General features: G+C 36.0%; 1 protein-coding gene across 1 annotated transcript; it reads right to left on the bottom strand.

The window, feature by feature from the left end:
- Positions 1-260: 260 nt before the first annotated feature.
- Positions 261-15,810, bottom strand: LOC126911992 (transcription elongation factor SPT6). The gene is made up of 23 exons (XM_050701987.1): positions 15,548-15,810; positions 15,379-15,463; positions 14,655-14,854; positions 13,949-14,071; positions 13,313-13,473; positions 12,896-13,029; positions 12,547-12,662; positions 11,943-12,269; positions 11,527-11,669; positions 11,050-11,184; positions 10,537-10,691; positions 10,131-10,252; positions 9,752-9,936; positions 6,234-6,399; positions 5,759-5,901; positions 5,448-5,542; positions 4,814-4,994; positions 4,346-4,532; positions 3,271-4,203; positions 2,886-3,133; positions 2,492-2,696; positions 2,252-2,348; positions 261-2,164 (listed from the first exon to the last, which is right to left on the bottom strand). Exons 1-23 carry the CDS (start codon positions 15,584-15,586, stop codon positions 1,239-1,241), a joined length of 5,106 nt encoding a protein of 1,701 aa, XP_050557944.1. The 5' UTR covers positions 15,587-15,810; the 3' UTR covers positions 261-1,238.
- Between the last annotated feature and the right edge of the window lie 4,499 nt (positions 15,811-20,309).

Here is a 20,309-nt window from a genome sequence, read left to right as displayed (position 1 = left end):
ACAAAAGATGATAGACATTATAAGACTGTATTTATTTCGACTTCTTGCGTAGAATTCTTTACTTTATTTTATCCATTGAGGAAAAATAGAATTTACCTTGACAATACAAGACGATGACCCACTTCCATGGTGGATTTGCTTCATAGATTTAGATTCAAGTTTTTTTTCTTTCTCATCATTTAATCTTATCAAAAGGCCAGTTATCTGTTGTTATTTTTATAGTACACATCTCGTAGGAGGATTAAATAAAAAGGCGTCAGTTATAATTGTCATAATTTGTATTATTTTCCAAGAGTAGTGTTGTGAATAAACCATGAAGGAATCCATTGCTCACTAACCACATTTCAATCGATAGTACTGACAATAATTAAATAATTTGCTTTCGAACAAGCGACAAATTATAATTAGGTAACAAAAGTTCGCACAGTTAGGGCCTTTTCCACTTAGACGGACTATCTGTATAAATATACACGAGCCGGCTTAGCCAGCTGTGACATTCAGTTTTCACACGATGGACAATGAATTATTAATGAAAAGAAAACATTTGTTTGTTTCATAAGAAAGAATTACAGCTAATAGATTTAATAAATCAATGAGTAAATAAATAAAACTCTGTGACAAACAAACGGTGCGTCTAAGCAGGCGGCCCCTGTGTGATGTAAATGATGTTACAATATTTTACAAAATAAAGTTCTAGTTCATTCATCGCATAGTTACTAGATATGCATTTTCATTACATTATGAAAGCAGTCTTAACAGTAAAAATATCTTCATTGTCATGAATAATACCAACACCTTGGTATACTCTACAATACCTCTGCTGGGTACGTGTTGCTTTACTGATTTATTCGTAAATAATGTTGGCATAATTTTCAAATAGCTGACCCTATACGCGTACATTACAAAATATAATTAATTTACAATGTTTGTCAAGACGCCATAGAGCCATAGCGTATTACTACGACGAAGGTCGGCACGATAACAGGTGTACACAGTCAAACCTCTCAATATACATCATAAACGGATTCTAGCTATCTACCAGCTCGGCCCGGGAGGCAGCGAGCCTCCACCGGACCGAACCATTTACTACCACCTACCTAGTGAACGAGGCCTAGTTCGGAACAAAACATACGAGGGAGTTTATACAGGTGTGGAAACGTAACGAGGGAAACAACGTCAGCAATATACTGTATACATCCTCGAGCCAGCGGTCGCTCGGGCAGTCGTCGCGGGCGGCGCTAGTTCTCGTCGTAGAGCGGCGTGGCGTCGCCCAGCGACATGGAGCGCGGCGACGTGTTGGTGTGCGGCGTGGAGCGCAGCGACATGGCCCGCGACGAGCGCCCCGACATGCCGGCGCCGCCCGGCGTGCGCGGCGTGCGCGGCGTGCCCAGCGACCGCGCGTCGCGCACGTCGCGCACGTCCCGCACGTCACGCGGCGTGCGCGACGCGCGAGGCGTGGCGGAGGCGCGCGGAGTGGATGATGCCTCTCGGTTGTTGCGTCGCATCCAGTCCTCGGCAGCCTTCTGCCAGTCCGCGGGGTCCGTGTAGGCCGAGGGCGGCGGTCTGACGCGAGCCGGCGGCGGGAGGAAGTCGGGTTGACGAGGAGTGGTCGCGAACGGTGTCATATAAGGCGTCTGCGCGGACGGCGTATACGGCGTATTGATGTAGGCGGGGCCCGGCGTATGCGCTGGGGTATGGAAGGCCGGCGTGTGGTTGGCGGGCGTGTGATACGCGGAGCCGGCGTGGGGGGTGCGCGTGGTGGCGGGCGTGCGGGGGGCGGGCGTGGCGGCGGGGGGCGGGTCCCGGAAGTGCTCCTTGAACCAGCGCAGCAGGCCGGGCAGCGAGTCGAAGGTCCGCTGGCGGTACTTGTACCCGTCGGGCGTCACGGACACGTACTCGTGCGTGCAGCGCGCGCGGGGCAGGTACGACAGCAGGAACCGGCCGGGGTAGTTCTTGGCCGCTGAGATCACGTAGTGGATTTTGTTCGGGTTGCGCGCCTTCTCTTCTTTAAGGATTTCCTCGGCCTTGTCTCTCATGCCGCCGAGGGGCTTGTAGTATTTGTATCCGATGAGATCGCGCGCGTGGCCCGCCATCGGGGTCACGTGTCGCGCTATAATTTCATCCAAATCTTCAAATTCGGAACCTTGAATCCATAAACTTCGACCTGCAGGACAAGAAGTAGTAATTAATAAAACATTCCGAGGAACTTATTTATCACAAAGCTCTCCAACAGCCACTTGGCGATACATACCTAATGAGAACGCATTTTCCTTTCCTTCTTCTCGCACATCAATGTGTTGGTAAATGCCGTCTGCCACTTTCCATGTGACAGTGAGGTGATCAGAACCCTGGAACAATAGATATAACATTAGCATATACAACAAAATAGTGTAGATTAGATACTACAGTAGTAAGACTAACATGGCTTATTACGTCACTAGCGCCATCTACTAAGTGCAAAAACTGTAGAAGACTATGGAGTAGTACATACCTTACTGCTGGGCCTAACGATGACCTCGCCCTGTCCCATCTTCTCCATAAGTTTCTCGGCCTCGGCGAACGATATATTGTGGAAGGCGGGGTGCACTATGACTCGCTTCACATACTGCATGCGTTCTTTTGTCTGTTTCGCCTCTTTCTCCTTACGAAGGTCCTTGTCTTCGCTTTCTTGATCGTAGTACGGATCTTTTGGAGGTCTACAAACAAAAAAGGTGGATTGGTAACTTTGAACAAAAGACTAATATAACAAGCCTTTGTGAATATATAAATAAAAAACTACATAGTTTAAGTTAGTATTCAAACTACTAGCAATAAAAAAATCACTAAAAAATAAAACGCAATGAGATAAAGCATTAACTTTGTACACAAAAGGTTTGCAAACTCACCTCCATTCATTATTTTTATCCAATAAGTCCGATGATTTCGATGAACAGTCTACTGAGAATCTCTCTACATCTATTTTCAATATCCTACAATGTACAGTCTGTCCGATTCGGACACGTTCCGTCGGATCGGACACGTGCCGGTCGGATAGATTCTTGATGTGAATGTAGCCTGATAGACCGTTGTCTAGCCGGATCCGAACACCCGTCGCCTGCCCTGGACATGCGCCAGCGTCGAAGTGGTTCCATACCTGGGAAAATAAATTATTAGTTGTAAAATAAAGGAAAGATATTAGCAAAAATTAATATAATTACTGCTTATAAAGTTTTCTCAAATTAACTAGTCAATTGTTTGTTCGAAAAAGAATATAGAAATAATTTCACTCACCTCTGATAATTCGGGGAAATCATTTTTGTGGCAGAAGGGACACTCCCACAGTCCTGTCTCGTCATTCCTCACGGGGTTAGCTTGGTCCAACATCTCCCTCTGTGGCTTCCTGTGCGTGATGCCAACCACTGACGCCAACACCATCTTTCCAACATAGAAAGTTTCCGGCGTTTCCTTCGTTAGGACATCGAACAACTCTTCAGGTGTGAGCGAACGATAAGCGACCCTAAGGTCCTTATACCTAGAGTTCAATTCTTCTCTGATATCGTACAATGTTATACTCTTATTGCCGAAGCCTTGCCGTTCCAATTCTTCGGCGAAGGCGTCCAAATCTAAGTCTTTCAGTCTTTCGGGAGCTTCTAGAATTTCTTCTAGCGCGCCAGCTGGGTTGGCGTCCTCGTCTTCGTACTCGAGCGCATCGACCGCCATCTTGCGAGCCCATTCATACGTCTCTGGATGTACTCGAGAACCGTCGAGGACTTCGATGTAGGCTTCTGTACTATCGCCGAGACTGCTCGTGTCGATTTTAATGAACCCTGAGCAGTTGATAAAGACTTTCGGACCCATGTGGCAAACTGTGACGAGTTGTGTTCTGTTTTCTAGTTTCTGGTTGGTTTGTTTGAAGAGTTTTATTAGTGCTTGAGCTTTCCTAGGTCCGAGGCCGCATACAAACTGTAGGAGCTCGGTCCCCCGGCCTGTAAGCACTGCTTCGTTCACATCGACACCGACTTCGTTGACTCTGTTCACGAATTCTAGTTCGATGCCTTCGAGTAAGTCTTCCTTGGCAATTTGGTCCTGCAGTGAGTGGTACCGGAGACATAATATTTCCTCGTCTGGTCCGCACAGTTGTGATATCTCCATTAACGGGTCCTGTAGTAGGCGTGCTTGGCATATAGCTTGGCGGAGGATGTCGGGGTACTCTCTGAAGTCGTTCTGTTGGTAAAACAAAGAAGGTTAGTGAAAACAATTGTATATTTAATTCTTAATCTACTTTCTCACCACAAACTGCCTTCATTCTTCATTCATTCCTCACACAGTCTACCCATTATTTTGTTAATAAATGTAGTGAACTTACCCGTCCCCTGATACTGTTGCTGTAGATCTTGCTGATGTGGTTGTCAGCAATCTCTATGGGTATCCTGGGGAACTGCTCGTCCTCAACAAGTTGTTGTACACACTCCGACACGTCTGCCTTCACGTTCAGAGCTTCCCGTGATTCACCGCCGATTACAATCACGTGCGGTTTCTTACGTAGGATAAACCTGTAGAACATTTAAATTGTGATATTAATAAATTAACCATGTACTTGGGAATTGATTTTGTAATAAAGTTTTCTAAAGATAAAACTTAATTGATTTATTTAACATGATGTAATAGATATTCAGTTTTATAGTTATGTGATAAAGTCACAAATGTAAAAAGGAATCTACAATAAAAGGTAGAGGATTGTGATAAAATATGTTTTTATTCCAAAAATGGACAGTTTTGAATTGAGTTGTATTTTGGTGCACACATGTGTGAATTCTAAGTAATTAGTACATACCGTCGCAGTGCGTTCATGTCGGCCTCCTTGTTCTGCCTCTCGCGCGCGTCCCAGGCGTTCCGTCGACAGAGTAGATGCGGCAGGCGCAGGTGGTCGGCCAGCTCCCCGCCCGCGCCCACCACGCACGCGAACGCGCTGTGCTGACGGTCCGGCACGTACGCTATGGATAGCACGCGGAGACCTAAGGAGAAAAGTGAGTATGTTAGATTACATATTATATTCAGTGAGTTGTAAGTGATAACTAGTAATAAAACTTGATGTAACGCCAACTTACAGTCAGTCTCAGTAACTTACCGATGTATTGATTTGCTGAGACAAAATTTTAATATGTACATACTATTTGGAGCTCATGTCAATGTTTAATCTCCTTAAATCTACATACAATTATATAAATAATTGAAACTGATTGTAAGCTGATTAGGATAAATGCAACTTTAAATACGAGATAAGCTTGATACTATATTACGAAAACTATTCTGTTACACATCCTATAAAGCAAACTAGATACTTATAAATCCTACAAGTACTGAAGTAATTAGTTTAAAATTATGTAACGTTTGCATTAAAAATGCAGCTATAAATACCAAGTAAATAATAAACTAACGCAATACCTATCAAAACAAACAACACTTACCATTAGAATCGGACCACTCCTCATCATCGTCATCGGAGACTCGCGACTCGTACGGCGCCACCTTCAGCCAGTCGTACAGCCGACGGCGACAACATCTGTAGACAAACACACATAGAACATTAGTAAAAGCCTATTCTAATCTTCCCGTGAGTGTCATTAAAGCCGACTTAGCGACTACACATTTAACGTTAACATTTTATTGTATGACTCTAATTGAATGCTTTCTAAATTTCCTTTCATCATCTATAAAGTTCTTATTCTTGAATAATGCAGGTTTTGTCAAGCGAATAGTAACCTTATAACAAACTTACTTAAGTACATATTCCTTGGACTCCTGCAGCAGAACGGCCTGTAGTTCCCTGCGTAGCTCCGGCATCACGATCTTGGTGAGCGCGATGGTCACCGCTTCAGCACGCAACTCGTTCCATGCCTCTACTGTCGCTGCGAATTCGTCCTAGCGAAGGGAAACATATTTTGTAATTAGAAAAATATTATCCTACTAATATTCGAAAGTTCTAAAGTTTAAGGGAAAAAATAGTGAATTGACCTGAATTGATTTGGGATATAGAGGTAGATGTCATTTGGAATAACACATAGGCAATAGTACCATTTTTATGCTAATAAGATAAGAGAAATGGCTGGTAGAAGCTAATAAAATGTATCTACAAAGGTATCTTTAAAAGACCTCTAATATGAATGAAATTAGAGTAACTACAAAATGTCTTCATTATTTAAATACATACTAAGCTGAAAATTGTCAGTAAGCATTACTTTGATTCAACTTACCTTCTGGTACAATTGTTTGAGTTCCTCGAGGTAGCTGGCAGAAGTGTTTCCTTCAATCTGCTCGCTGATATTCAGCTCAAGCAGTTTGTCTTCCGCAGCCATGGTCAGCTTCAAGAACTGGTCGCCTGTGAGGTCGCGCACTGGCTTCTTCTTTAGGTATTTCAAGCTGGATACATAGAAGACAAATATTTTATTACAATGTATTGTGAAAAAAGTAAAATTAATAGGTAAATACGTAGAAACTACTGGTACGAGAGCTAGCAACGTCGAAAAAACAAGCATTTCAAGAAGGCCAGTTTTTAGATATATTATGCCTCTCAGTCTCCCAGACATCATACGGGCTATCTGGCACCTGGTAGTCGTTGCGTTCATCAGTGCGCATCGCATTTGTACAGGTAAAATTTCAATTTTTCAAACCATTTCAAGAAGTTATTTTTTATTATTATTATTTTTATTGAACTTATAGTAACATGAATTTCTTATTGCCAGGCATTTTTCATGTTGTTTAAGGTCTGCCAGGCGCCAATTTTGAATTCAAAAAAAAATATTTTTCAAATCATTTTAGTATGGCTGAAATTTTAGTATGATGTTATTTAAGTAAGAAAAGACCCAAAATTAATTTGCCAAGCAGTTATTCGGTTGCTAACCTTCAGCCAGACCGATCTAAAACTGAAAAATGATGTAGTATCATTTCGCTTGGTCTAGAAATATTTGTCGAACGAATTACAGAGAAAGGGATTAAACAACCGGCCAAGTGCGAGTCGGACTCGCCCATGAAGGGTTCCGTAGCAGCAAGTAGACGACTAAAGAAAAAGTTATAAAATAACTTGGTTTTACATAGTGTTTTTATGAACGACAAAGTTATATTTGTGGTTTTGGAAAATGTTTTATTTCTTAAAAACTAATAATGGTATCTCGTTCAAACCAATTTTAGTTGAAACATTTTATTGAAATGTATAGCATATATTTTTTTAATTTCCTCACTCTCTTATTTTAAAAGTTAGAGGGGGGGTACACTCATTTTTCCACTTTGGAAGCGTCTAACTTTCAAACGATTGATTTTGACGAAAAATGGCTTTAGGAACCTTAATGTATTTTTTAAAGACCTATCCATAGACACCCATCACGGATATGTTAGCTGAAAATATTTTTTTAAATCGGTTCCATGTATGGAGTGGCCCCCTTAAATTTTTAAATTTATTAATTTTTATTCAAAATTCGAATAGCGGTTACCGAAACACATCAACCTACAAAGTTTCAACTTTGTAGGCCCAACAGTTTGGGAAATAAATGGCTGTGACATACGGACGGACGGACAGACAGACATGACGAATCTATAAGGGTTCCGTTTTTTGCCATTTGGCTACGAAACCCTAAAAACTATCAAATTAATTCGTAAATTAATACGGTATCAAAATACTGATTTATTTTTGTACAAAATTAAGATATCTCAAGTATAAAAATAAACATAAAATTGAATGGTTACATGAAAATTAAGGTTAATTATTATGTTATCGGCTTACTCACGTAACTGTTTGACGAGGAACTCGACTAAAGTTGAAGATGAGCTTCTAGCATGGCTTGAAACTAGTCGAGTAGAAAGTATTAATCAATTTTTCTTTCTTTGCCAAAAAAATATAATGTTTACCAGTTGCAGATAACAATTTATTAGAAAATGATAATAATGCAAAAGACGATGATGACAATGAAAGCGACAGCAGTGATGAAGATGATTATCAAGATTTCTCCGTTTTGTAATTTAAGTTAAAGTAAATGTAAGTTAAATATAATTTTATTGTAGAGTCTTTCGTGAGCATTATACTAAATTAATTATTATTTTATCGGCTTACTCACGTAACTGTTTGACGAGGAACTCGACTAGTTTACGTGAGTAAGCCGATAACATAATAATTAACCTTAATTTTCATGTAACCATTCAATTTTATGTTTATTTTTATACTTGAGATATCTTAATTTTGTACAAAAATAAATTAGTATTTTGATACCGTATTAATTTACGAATTAATTTGATAGTTTTTAGGGTTTCGTAGCCAAATGGCAAAAAACGGAACCCTTATAGATTCGTCATGTCTGTCTGTCCGTCTGTCTGTCTGTCCGTCTGTCTGTCCGTCCGTCCGTATGTCACAGCCATTTATTTCCCAAACTGTTGGGCCTACAAAGTTGAAACTTTGTAGGTTGATGTGTTTCGGTAACCGCTATTCGAATTTTGAATAAAAATTAATAAATTTAAAAATTTAAGGGGGCCACTCCATACATGGAACCGATTTAAAAAAAAATATTTTCAGCTAACATATCCGTGATGGGTGTCTATGGATAGGTCTTTAAAAAATACATTAAGGTTCCTAAAGCCATTTTTCGTCAAAATCAATCGTTTGAAAGTTAGACGCTTCCAAAGTGGAAAAATGAGTGTACCCCCCTCTAACTTTTAAAATAAGAGAGTGAGGAAATTAAAAAAAATATATGCTATACATTTCAATAAAATGTTTCAACTAAAATTGGTTTGAACGAGATACCATTATTAGTTTTTAAGAAATAAAACATTTTCCAAAACCACAAATATAACTTTGTCGTTCATAAAAACACTATGTAAAACCAAGTTATTTTATAACTTTTTCTTTAGTCGTCTACTTGCTGCTACGGAACCCTTCATGGGCGAGTCCGACTCGCACTTGGCCGGTTGTTTAATCCCTTTCTCTGTAATTCGTTCGACAAATATTTCTAGACCAAGCGAAATGATACTACATCATTTTTCAGTTTTAGATCGGTCTGGCTGAAGGTTAGCAACCGAATAACTGCTTGGCAAATTAATTTTGGGTCTTTTCTTACTTAAATAACATCATACTAAAATTTCAGCCATACTAAAATGATTTGAAAAATATTTTTTTTTGAATTCAAAATTGGCGCCTGGCAGACCTTAAACAACATGAAAAATGCCTGGCAATAAGAAATTCATGTTACTATAAGTTCAATAAAAATAATAATAATAAAAAATAACTTCTTGAAATGGTTTGAAAAATTGAAATTTTACCTGTACAAATGCGATGCGCACTGATGAACGCAACGACTACCAGGTGCCAGATAGCCCGTATGATGTCTGGGAGACTGAGAGTAATATATCTAAAAACCTTCTTGAAATGCTCTCTCAAAAACGTTGCCAGCGCTTATACTATCGGTTTAAAATCGTAAAATGGAATTTGACGACAGCACTATTTCAGCTGATGTATAGCAAAAGGCCTTTCTTAATTACATAATGTACATGGACTGGTAACGTAACTGGCGAAAAATGGGTTTTATATATTTCTTCCCAGGTTTACGTAAAACCTACTTTTTAGGCGAATATAAATCATGATTTTATATTTCTGATAAGACATTTCATAAAAAAAAATTACCAATGACATATTTAGCGTGTTTAAAAACAAAACTTATAAGATAAATTGATACAAATAATATGGAGTTTGATTGCAGCCATTAGTTATTAGACAGAATATATAACAAACCCGAAGCAGGCGTGGTTCTCGTCGATCTCCTTGAGTCCCCTGGGCGTGGGCCTGACGGTGAGCGTGGCGCGGTCCCGCAGCGCGTCCCGCAGCGTGGCGCGCAGCAACGGCTCGCGGGCCAACTGCACCCCGCACATGTACACCGCGCGACGGACCACCTCCGCCGCCGAACCTATCGACCCCGTCTGCAAACACATCCACCATTACCATACAACTTTATAACTTTCAATTTATAATACAATACATTTATATTGATCCAAACATGATCTTGATGACGAAAATTTCAAATACAAAATGTTACTTGGTTACATGGATCTTCCAAGGGTTAAAAAGGCTAGTCAAAAGTTTTAGGTTAGCTAAACATCAATTAAACACTTACATATTCGGCAGCGGCCTCTAGCGGCGGCACGGGTTGTTGTTCGACCTCGTGTCTCTGGTAGTTGTCGCGCACGTTCTCTGCAAACTGCTCCGGCGATAGACCAAACTTCTTCACCAGGGGCTCTGCGAATGTACAACAGATTAGTATGCTGTTAAATACGTTAAAAAAATAAAAATACCTAACTCTACCATTCTAGCACCAACTCTGTTCTAATGACAATTCTTTTTCCCTTAAATGAATGGCCCGAATTAGACAGTGAATCAAATATCTAGGCATTAGCCAGTCATTCAGGCTACTAGTTGATTTGTCAATTTTATAGTATATAGTAATTGAGTTTACCAGTCTAGTAGAACCCAATCACCTATCCTTAGTAAAGTCATAATAAAGTAAGTATAAGATAACTCACCGATGCCTGCTTTCCTACACAGTTCATAAGGTCCGGAGCGCACTGCATACTTGACCTCAGTGACCTCTTCCTCGTTAGGCTCAGCAGCTTCCACTGCAGCGGCTGCTTCTTCAGGATCCTCGCCGTTCCTGTCGGCTTCCTCGCGAGCAAGACGCCTAGGGAACAAGTTTATATTAATAAAAATTCTTACATATTTAATTTTAAACAAAGTTAATGTGCAACTGTCAGTCTCTGCGATCTCTGAGATAATTCGAAAACTGCTGAATGGACATTATCGGAAAACTAGTAAAAATAATAGAAAATTATTATCGATTCTAAACATAAACTCATAACTCTCAAGTAACTCCCAATATTATATTTGAAATACCCATATTTCTGTCCAATCCTGTGTCAATAATCTAAATAATCAATGAGAGTTACAATAGACGAACTTATCTGTAATCTACACCATTATAGAAATGAAAACAGTATAAAAAAAAATACAAAAAGAGTTAAGGAAAGTAACAAACTCACTTCTTCTCCTCCAAATTCCTCTTCTTCTCTTTAGTGCGCTGCACCTTCTGCATGTCGGGCAGGTCGGTGGAGTAGTACAGCAGGAAGTGCGTGTGCACGTCGCGCAACTCCTCCGGCGTCTGCACGTTCTTCAGTCTACAAGGAAACACGAACATATTGTACTTAGTATTGTATATTTTACTGACATGTGTGAATAGAATAAGTTCGGAAACTTACTAAAACCTATGCTAATACAAAGCAATTAATAAGAGTATAATAAAAACAGTATATTTGGTCTGAACCACCATTTCTATCTTCTAAATTGCAGGTACGCCTGCCACCTCTTTTAATTGACTAATAACTGGCCTAATATGGCCTGGCTATATTTATAATTCTTAAACTAAGAATTTGTCTTATTGTTTGTAATCTTGGTGCTTTAGACAAATTTTACTTAGTATTTCAAATTGAATCATGTTACAAGTTGTATTGGATATTTACCTCTCAATATCCTCATCCTTGATGAGTCGCATGTTGTCTGGGATGGGTGCGTCAGGGTTCTCCATCACCTTGTCCAGCTGGTACTCTCGCATGTTCTCGAACAACTTCAGGAGATTCTCCTTACGCTGCTTCAGCTGACACCACTGATAAAATAAAAGAGAAAAAGTTAGAAGTATGATATTATGATGTTGTGTGATAGAATATGTTACAGAACGAAATATTTCAGTTAAAAACTATCGTGAGAAATAACTATGTAAATAAATAAGAGTCCCAATGTGACTTGTAACTATTTGAGCTTTTATCAATTAGTTCGCATGATACCACATCAATCTATTTGTTGTTAGTAGAGAATTAGGGAAATTATGATCAAAACCTACCTCTAATTAGCAAAATATTACTATAAAACAAACACATACCTTGGCATCATACTTGTACACCTTCCACAGGTCATTGATACTGAGTTCTGGCTGAACATACTCCTTGCGGTAGAACGCTATGAACGGCACCTCCAATGTCTGGTTCCTCATGAAGTCCAGCGCTTGGCGGATCTTGGTTATTGTGCTGTTGCCCCTGCGAGTCCTCTCTCTAGCCTCCTGTGCATCAGGTTTGGAGACAGGCGGCTTCAGGAACGCTTGCTTGTATATCCACTCTGCCTCATCTTCCAGCTCCGTGCTGCCTTCCTCGACGGGTGTGATCGGCACCTCGCGAGTTTGCATTCGCTCAGGCACGTCCGTTTTACGAATCTATTGGAATATGAAAAGTATTAATAAGTAATTCCTGTGGTAATTCATTCTGAATAATCATGGGTTTTAAAATATTTTAATAAAATAAACTTTTAAGTTTTACTATACACGCTGAAGTTAGTAATTAATAATTAGTCCCATAAAAAAAAAATTGATAAGGCTATTCGGAGAAAAAAGTTAATATCACATAATAACTACAACCTTCTATCAGTATGGAGACTGGGACATTTCTCCCAACAAACAAACTGTAGAAGGAAACAATAATTGCTGTACATACCTCGTTGTCCAAATCTGTGAAGTGGCTCCTCTTCAACTCGCTCGGCTCGTAGATCTCGAATATGGACTTCTTGCTTGGCCGCTTAGGTTTGCCCTTCTTTGTTCTGCGCTTCTCGCCTACATTACAAATTAAGTGTTTATTACATGTTAAACCCAATAATTATTTTATTTTTAGATTCTATATCTATTAAACTTGTAACACAACAGGGATTTTACCCTAGAGATAAACAAGCATTTATAACATAAACAAAAATTACACTAATTTAAGATTAAGGTAAAAATAAGTTACTTTATCAATTCTGTGCTCCAGAAAAGTTCAAATTACAACAAAATGCTAGTGTTCCACTTACCTTCTTCCTCCTCATCCTCCAGGTATTCATCCAGGTCCTCATCCTCTTCATCTTCGTAATCTTCTTCCCCGTACTTCTCAAACTCATCGTAGTCAAAGTCCACACCAAATATGTCCTGACCTTCTTGTAATGACCTGTCACATAAATATAAAGAAATTATAATTATTGATTTGGTTTAGCTAATATTGTTAGAATAGTATGTAGTTGATGTTGATATAAAGATTTATTAGAACTAAAATAAATGAACAGGTATTTTCTGACAAGAATATAATTATAATTCTTTTTAAAAACACAATTCTCAAAAAATTCTGTGTATTGGTGTTATCCTTGGAATTCTCAGCCTTTTATGGCGTAAATCTGACATGGATTACCGATTTGTTATTTATTTAGCTTCTATGTAACATGTCTTATACTTACGCATCAGTGAAGATAGGTTTCCTCTTCTTCTTGCGTTCAGCTATGGGTCTACCGTCATCATCGACAATAAAGTCATCCGCGTCCGACTCCAGGTCCTCATTCTCATCGTCATAGTCTGCTTCACCACGCGGTGCGGCTGATTCTGAACGATTTTCATCCTCCTACAAATAAAACATTTGTAAAACAAAACATCTATGACAAAGTCTTAATAGGTAAAAACAAAACAAATGCAACTATCATAAAAAAATCGAATATGTTATTACTAATTGACTCATTAACAAAATTATTAATTCTACATAAACTACAATAATATTCTAATACACTGCAATTAGACTAATAAGTAATGCTGTAATAATACCATGAAAATACCATCAAAAATAAATACCACAAAAAATCTGTCATTTAACTAATTGTTCCATTCTAATGAAGTACAATCAGACTAGCTTATTATTATTCTAATAAACTACTATGAGAAAAATAAAAAAAATATTACATGAAAAAATACCACATGCCTTTCACCACATAAGCACATATGTAACAAAAATACCGCACATGGTGCTTGTATGGTATTTTTGTAATAATACCATGAAAGAAAAATTGCCACAAAAAATGACATGAATTAAAAATAGCACTCACCTCATCTGATCCTCCAACAAAGAGTTTCTCAGCGATGACTTCCCTTTCAAGTTCTGGATCATCATTCCCTTCGTTGTCACTGTCATCATCCTCGTCCAAGCGACGCAATCGCTTGAATTTATTCTGTTGGACAAATATTTGTTAATAATAATGGAACAAGAAACAAATTGGCCACTGATGAAAAAATCTGGTCTGATGTGTAAAGTGCTTGTTTATGTGACATTGTTAAAATAAATGCTTTGAATTTAATGTTGTTATTATAGAATTTTATCATGTTATTACATTACACTGCCTGCCTGATGATATTTAAAATTTATTTGTCTGGATTCCCATCAAGGATATGCTTATTAGCATCAGTAACATAAGTCATCAACAGACCATAAACATGTTGCTAATAACATAAACATAATTTCTTGTGTATTTGATATGACATGTAGTAGTAACTTGTATTGCTACAAATGCTACAATCTTGATTAATAAATGTAAGAAACCATGAAATAGGTAAACAGTTATAATTCATGATCATAATTTAATGTTTTGACTTTATAAATATAAAATCATTTAAGGTTTTGTTTGTATGTTGTGGTCTTATAAAAGGAAATAAAATCTCTGTAATTAATAATACACATTTTATCTAAAGATGGAAGTGTAAATAAATAAACAATTTGCAATATATACTATAGAGTAAAGAAAGTGCTGTACTTACCCTTGCAACTTTAACTCCAAGATTCTCCTCAATGAGGTCATAATCCTCATCCTCCAATCTATCGTCCAGTTCATCATCACTTTTCTTTCTTTTCTTTGGTCCTGCACTAGCGTCTGAATCCTCTCCATCACTCCCTGACTCCTCTATAGGAGCATCATCTATCAAATCTTTAAGTTCTTCCCGGAGACGCTCCTCATCATCTAAAAACAAGTTTTAATGTTCATTACCACTTTTATTTTATCACTTTTCAAAAATCATATAAGAACAGATTATATGTTTTCTTATCTGATTTTTAAGCTGAGTGAGTTAAAGCTGTACATTGTGGTGATAAATTAGCATTTCATGAAGATCTTGAGATCAAAAAAACACCATGCAGTGATTAGCTTATAAGTAATTTCTATAAATTAATACTATTTTGATAAATGTAAACAAAGAATTATACATACAAACATACACCTGATAAAATTGTTTATACACAAAGTTCTAGAAGATTCAAATAACTGTAATATACAATTCAGTAATGGAGCTATAAGAAGTGTGCCAGATCTGAGTCTGCAAATTTAGGCCACCATCCTCTGTGCATCATCAATTAGAATTATCTACAGTCGAATGCTATAAACTGTTTTTATCAACATAACAGTGCGGAGTTACGCAGTAATGTTTACTAAATGATAAAATTACTCCGAGATACGATACAAGAGAAAGTACATGATGTCAACAATACCTTCTTCATCCTCATCCTCGTCATCACTTTGCACGGCAGCCTTGCGCTTTGGCTTCTTCGCTGGCTGCTCGTCTTCAGAATCAATCTACAACAAACCACCAAACATTGTCAGAAACTACGCCTTCGTAATCTTAATTCCAAAATACCACAAGCTCAAGTTTTTACTAACCTCGCTCTCCTCAGCTTCAGATTCCAGAAAATCAGCCATTATAACTTAGAGTTAACTAACACCAATAATACTTTACACTTAAATAATTGATTAACTTAATAAACGGTAATACAAATGTATTTTCTACAATCTAGTAAAACTAAAAATTTTCGCTTGAAAATATGACACGAATGAAAAGACAGAGAACTGAGAATGAACTACTGTCTGACACTGTCTGTCTACTAGTGGAGCGACAACCGATCACGACCGACGCAGAAAACAAACTAAACAAAATATTATGCACCCGACGACATACTAAGTCTTACTAATGGCCGCATCGATGTAGTGAACCGGTACCATTATTTCGTTTGGTAATGTTGGCAGCACTGTGAATTTTTAGTGTTGCCAAGTAATTCGTTAATTCTTGAAACGTACATTGTATTATTTATTTATTTATCTTTATATATATAATTCTTCTGTACGTGTGTATGTCACTGAACTTCTCCTAAACGACTGGACCGATTATGATGAAATTTTTTGTGTGTGTTCAAGGGGATCTAAGAATGGTTTAGAATCACAATTTTGTCCGCTGGACATGTTTATTTAATTAATTTTTAATTTATTAGTAGTTGTTGATTTTGTTTTTGACAAATTTTCAATTTAAGGACGTGTAGACAGGACAACGTCTGTCGGGTCCGCTAGTTTTATTAGAAATATGATTGTAATCTGTTCCTATTGTTTGAATTATTAGTATTATTTTCTCTCTAATAACATTATTATTGTAAAACTAGCTTTTGCCCGCGACTTCGTTCGCGTGGAATAGTGACTTCCGGCAAATTTTTGGTTTTAACCACATAGTTCCCATAGCTATAGGCTGATGATGATGATGATGATGATGATGATGATGAGTTCCCGATCTCGCGGGATCTTTTCAAAAATGAGATGTGGAAGATATTCCAGGGAACTCTTCAAAAATCAACATAATGAGCTCTGCGTTTGATTTTAATAGATGTATACTCACTTAGGGCATTGAAAAAATAGTTTAAAAACGGACTTTAACTAAAGAAATATTATAATCTTTCCGAACTTAAGATGAAAACTAACTTAAAACTAAAGAAAGCTACGAATTACGAATTTATAACAATTAAAAAAGAAATTATATTAGAACCTATCCTTTATGCTATAATAACCAAGCTTAAACTAAATAATTTAAAAGAAACGACTTAAATCTAATCTAATTAATTTATAAATTAGACTTACAATTTTATTAAAAAAACTAACTACAGTAACTACAAATAAACTTATTAAATACAACGAAACCAATTTAGAATATACGAAACAGCAGGACCACTACAGACAAATAATCATACGACTGATAATACACATTTTCTACAATAGTACCGAAGCGCTCGGCCGATACCCAACCAAATAATTGTAACAAAACCATAGCGCAATCTATTTCGATCCCAACGCCATCTATCGAGGATAAAGACAACTTGGATTATTTATTTATACTCCGTTCGGGCATTTTCTTTGTACTAAAAGTTTAATTATATTGATATAATTTTTTTCATACCTTTTTACTATTTGTTAACTTTTTTCGATGAATTAAAACAATAACATGAACCGAAGTCGTGTAACGATCGACATAGAATTATCTATACTCCGTTAGAGCGTTTTCTTTGTACTAAAAGTTGTATTATGTTATATTTTTCATTGCTTTTTACTATTTTGTAAAAACAAATTTCCAATGAATTAAAACAATAACATGAACTGAACAATTGTAATTACACCATTGCGCGATCAACGCCATCTATCTACGGAGTATAGGAACAGCCCGACATTGTTCAATTCCGTACTATAAGTACGAAATTGAACAATAGATGGCGCTGTATGTCCGGAATAAATTTATTTTTTATTTTATTTTTATTTTATTTTTATTTTATTTTTATTTTATTTTTATTTTATTTTTATTTTATTTTTATTTTATTTTTATTTTATTTTTATTTTATTTTTATTTTATTTTTATTTTATTTTTATTTTATTTTTATTTTATTTTTATTTTATTTTTATTTTATTTTTATTTTATTTTTATTTTATTTTTATTTTATTTTTATTTTATTTTTATTTTATTTTTATTTTATTTTTATTTTATTTTTATTTTATTTTTATTTTATTTTTATTTTATTTTTATTTTATTTTTATTTTATTTTTATTTTATTTTTATTTTATTTTTATTTTATTTTTATTTTTTTTTATTTTATTTTTATTTTATTTTTATTTTATTTTTATTTTATTTTATTTATTTTTTTTTATTTTTTATTTTTTTTTATTTTATTTTTATTTTTTTTTTATTTTATTTTTATTTTATTTTTATTTTATTTTTATTTTTATTTTTATTTTTATTTTTATTTTATTTTATTTTATTTTATTTTATTTTATTTTATTTTATTTTATTTTATTTTATTTTATTTTATTTTATTTTATTTTATTTTATTTTATTTTATTTTATTTTATTTTATTTTATTTTATTTTATTTTATTTTATTTTATTTTATTTTATTTTTATTTTATTTTATTTTTCCTTCTCTGGTTTGACCCGGTGAAAATGAGCATCGCGTCCCGCGACCCGCAGACAAAACGGTGCTCATTGCCCCCTACTAATTATTTATAACTCTCTTCCGTCTTTTTCTGCTGACTTCTTGAATATAAATACTGTTTGTGTGTTGTTCTGAATTTTGTGTGGATGTAGATTGAATGCCAGTTGTGGAATGTGAGTTTTGTGTGATGGTTGATTGAGTGGTGTGTGGTGTCTGTGTTTGGGATGGCTGTAGTTGATCGGATTCTGGAATGTTTGTGACGAAGACTGTGTCTCCTAGTACTTTGCTAAGAATGATTGTTGTGAGTATGGCGGCTTGTTTTTGTAGTATTGTAGTGTCTATTGATGATTCTAGTTTGTCTGTGTATCTGCTGAGACTTTTGGCTACTACTCCTGTGGCTCCAATAACTATGGGAATAACGTGCGTTTCCGTATTCCAAAGGCGTCTAATCTCTGTCTTTAAAAGGTGGTATTTACTCAATTTCTCTATTTCTTTTGCTCCTATGTTGTAGTCGGTTGGTACTGTTATGTCAATGAGGTATGTGGTGTTGGTTATTTTATTTGTGTATACTATGTCCGGTCTATTGTGTGTTATTTTATTTTATTTTATTTTATTTTATTTTATTTTATTTTTTGATTTTTGAAATAAAAATATATCTATGTCCTTTCTAAGGTTCTAAACTATATCTGTACCAAATTTCAACCAAATCCGTCAAATAGTTGCGGAGATTAATGGTATAAGCATAGAATGTTCGACGTGATTCTTTAATTTGACATAACTTTTTTATTTATGAACCGATTGACATGAAACAAACACTAAATGTAAATTTAAGCATCCCACAATATATTCGTGAAAACCGCATCCAACTCGGATCAGCCGTTTCTGAGATTAGCGCGCACAGACGAACAGACAAACAGACAAACAGACAAACAGACAAACAGACAAACAGACAAAAAAAAGTTAATTACATTTTTGGGTTCGACATCGACATAACAATAACCCCTGCTATTTTTTTTATTTTTATTTTCAATGTACAGACAGCACTTTTCTACGATTTTATTATATGTATAGATATCAAATAGCAATGCTTATTTATTGTTGATATACCAAACCTTTTTCCATTTTATATCATTTGTCAATCTTAAACGACGAAAAGTCGATACAATTAATAAGTGTAAAAATAAATCAAGTCAATAATTTAATGAGGTTGAAAACCGGCGAAAGCTAAAACCTGATGGTGCAGGCACGGATGGAATCCATTATTCTTAATTTTTATATTTATGACATAAAAACATTAGAACGAATCATCGCACTTTTACCCGTAAATATCTATAGATAACTTAGCATTGTGTATTCCAACTGCAGGATCGTAGAATTGAAAGACGGAATGCAAAAAGAGTAATGTTTCATTACATGGAAAACTTGATGAAAAGTAATATGTTTTTGTTAATATATTGCCTATTCTACCTGTTTAGTTTTTATATTCGTTAGATCCAAATTAGGTAATGCAAATCTCGCAAGATTGGACCACAAGCGATCGCTGATTTCGAGATCTCGCAGGATTGGCAGTTTTTATGTATTTTTGCAAATAATCAATAATATCATATATATTGCCACGCCTTTTATCCCCGAAGGGGTAGGCAGAGATGCACATTATGGCACGTAATACCACTGTACAATGTACACCCACTTTTCTATTTTGTTTTTTTATGGAATTTATGTTGCAAGTCCCATGTAATAAGTAAAAGTATAAAAAAAGTAAGTAATAAAAAGACGTGCATTGTATTGGCGTTATCAGTAAACTAATGAGATTCTATTGTACGTAACTACAATGTGTCTACACTGTGTCTTGTGAAATTTAATTGTTCTTAGAAAAATACCACACACCGTGACGATGACAGAGGTTTTCGTGTGAATATTTATAAATTGTTCTGTATATAATACATTACTGATAAAAAAAATGATAAGGAATAATTCCTGTATTTTCAGTATTTGTAACTTTTTTCCAGACTTCAAAAACAGGAGGTCAAAGTCGGTTATTTTAAACATGGTTTACTGAAATTCACAAGCTCATATACCTAATTTTGACCGAATTAAGGCGAGTTACAAAAATTGTACCTAAAATTGAATTGTACTAACACAAATCAGAACCGGGGCAACATTAAATACGCTGTCAAAGATTGA

This window comes from Spodoptera frugiperda, chromosome 2 (genome assembly GCF_023101765.2).
Source record: "Spodoptera frugiperda isolate SF20-4 chromosome 2, AGI-APGP_CSIRO_Sfru_2.0, whole genome shotgun sequence".
Taxonomy (NCBI): domain Eukaryota; kingdom Metazoa; phylum Arthropoda; class Insecta; order Lepidoptera; family Noctuidae; genus Spodoptera; species Spodoptera frugiperda.
The sequence above is the reverse complement of the archived record's forward strand: the minus strand, read 5'-3'. Positions and strand labels throughout refer to the sequence as shown.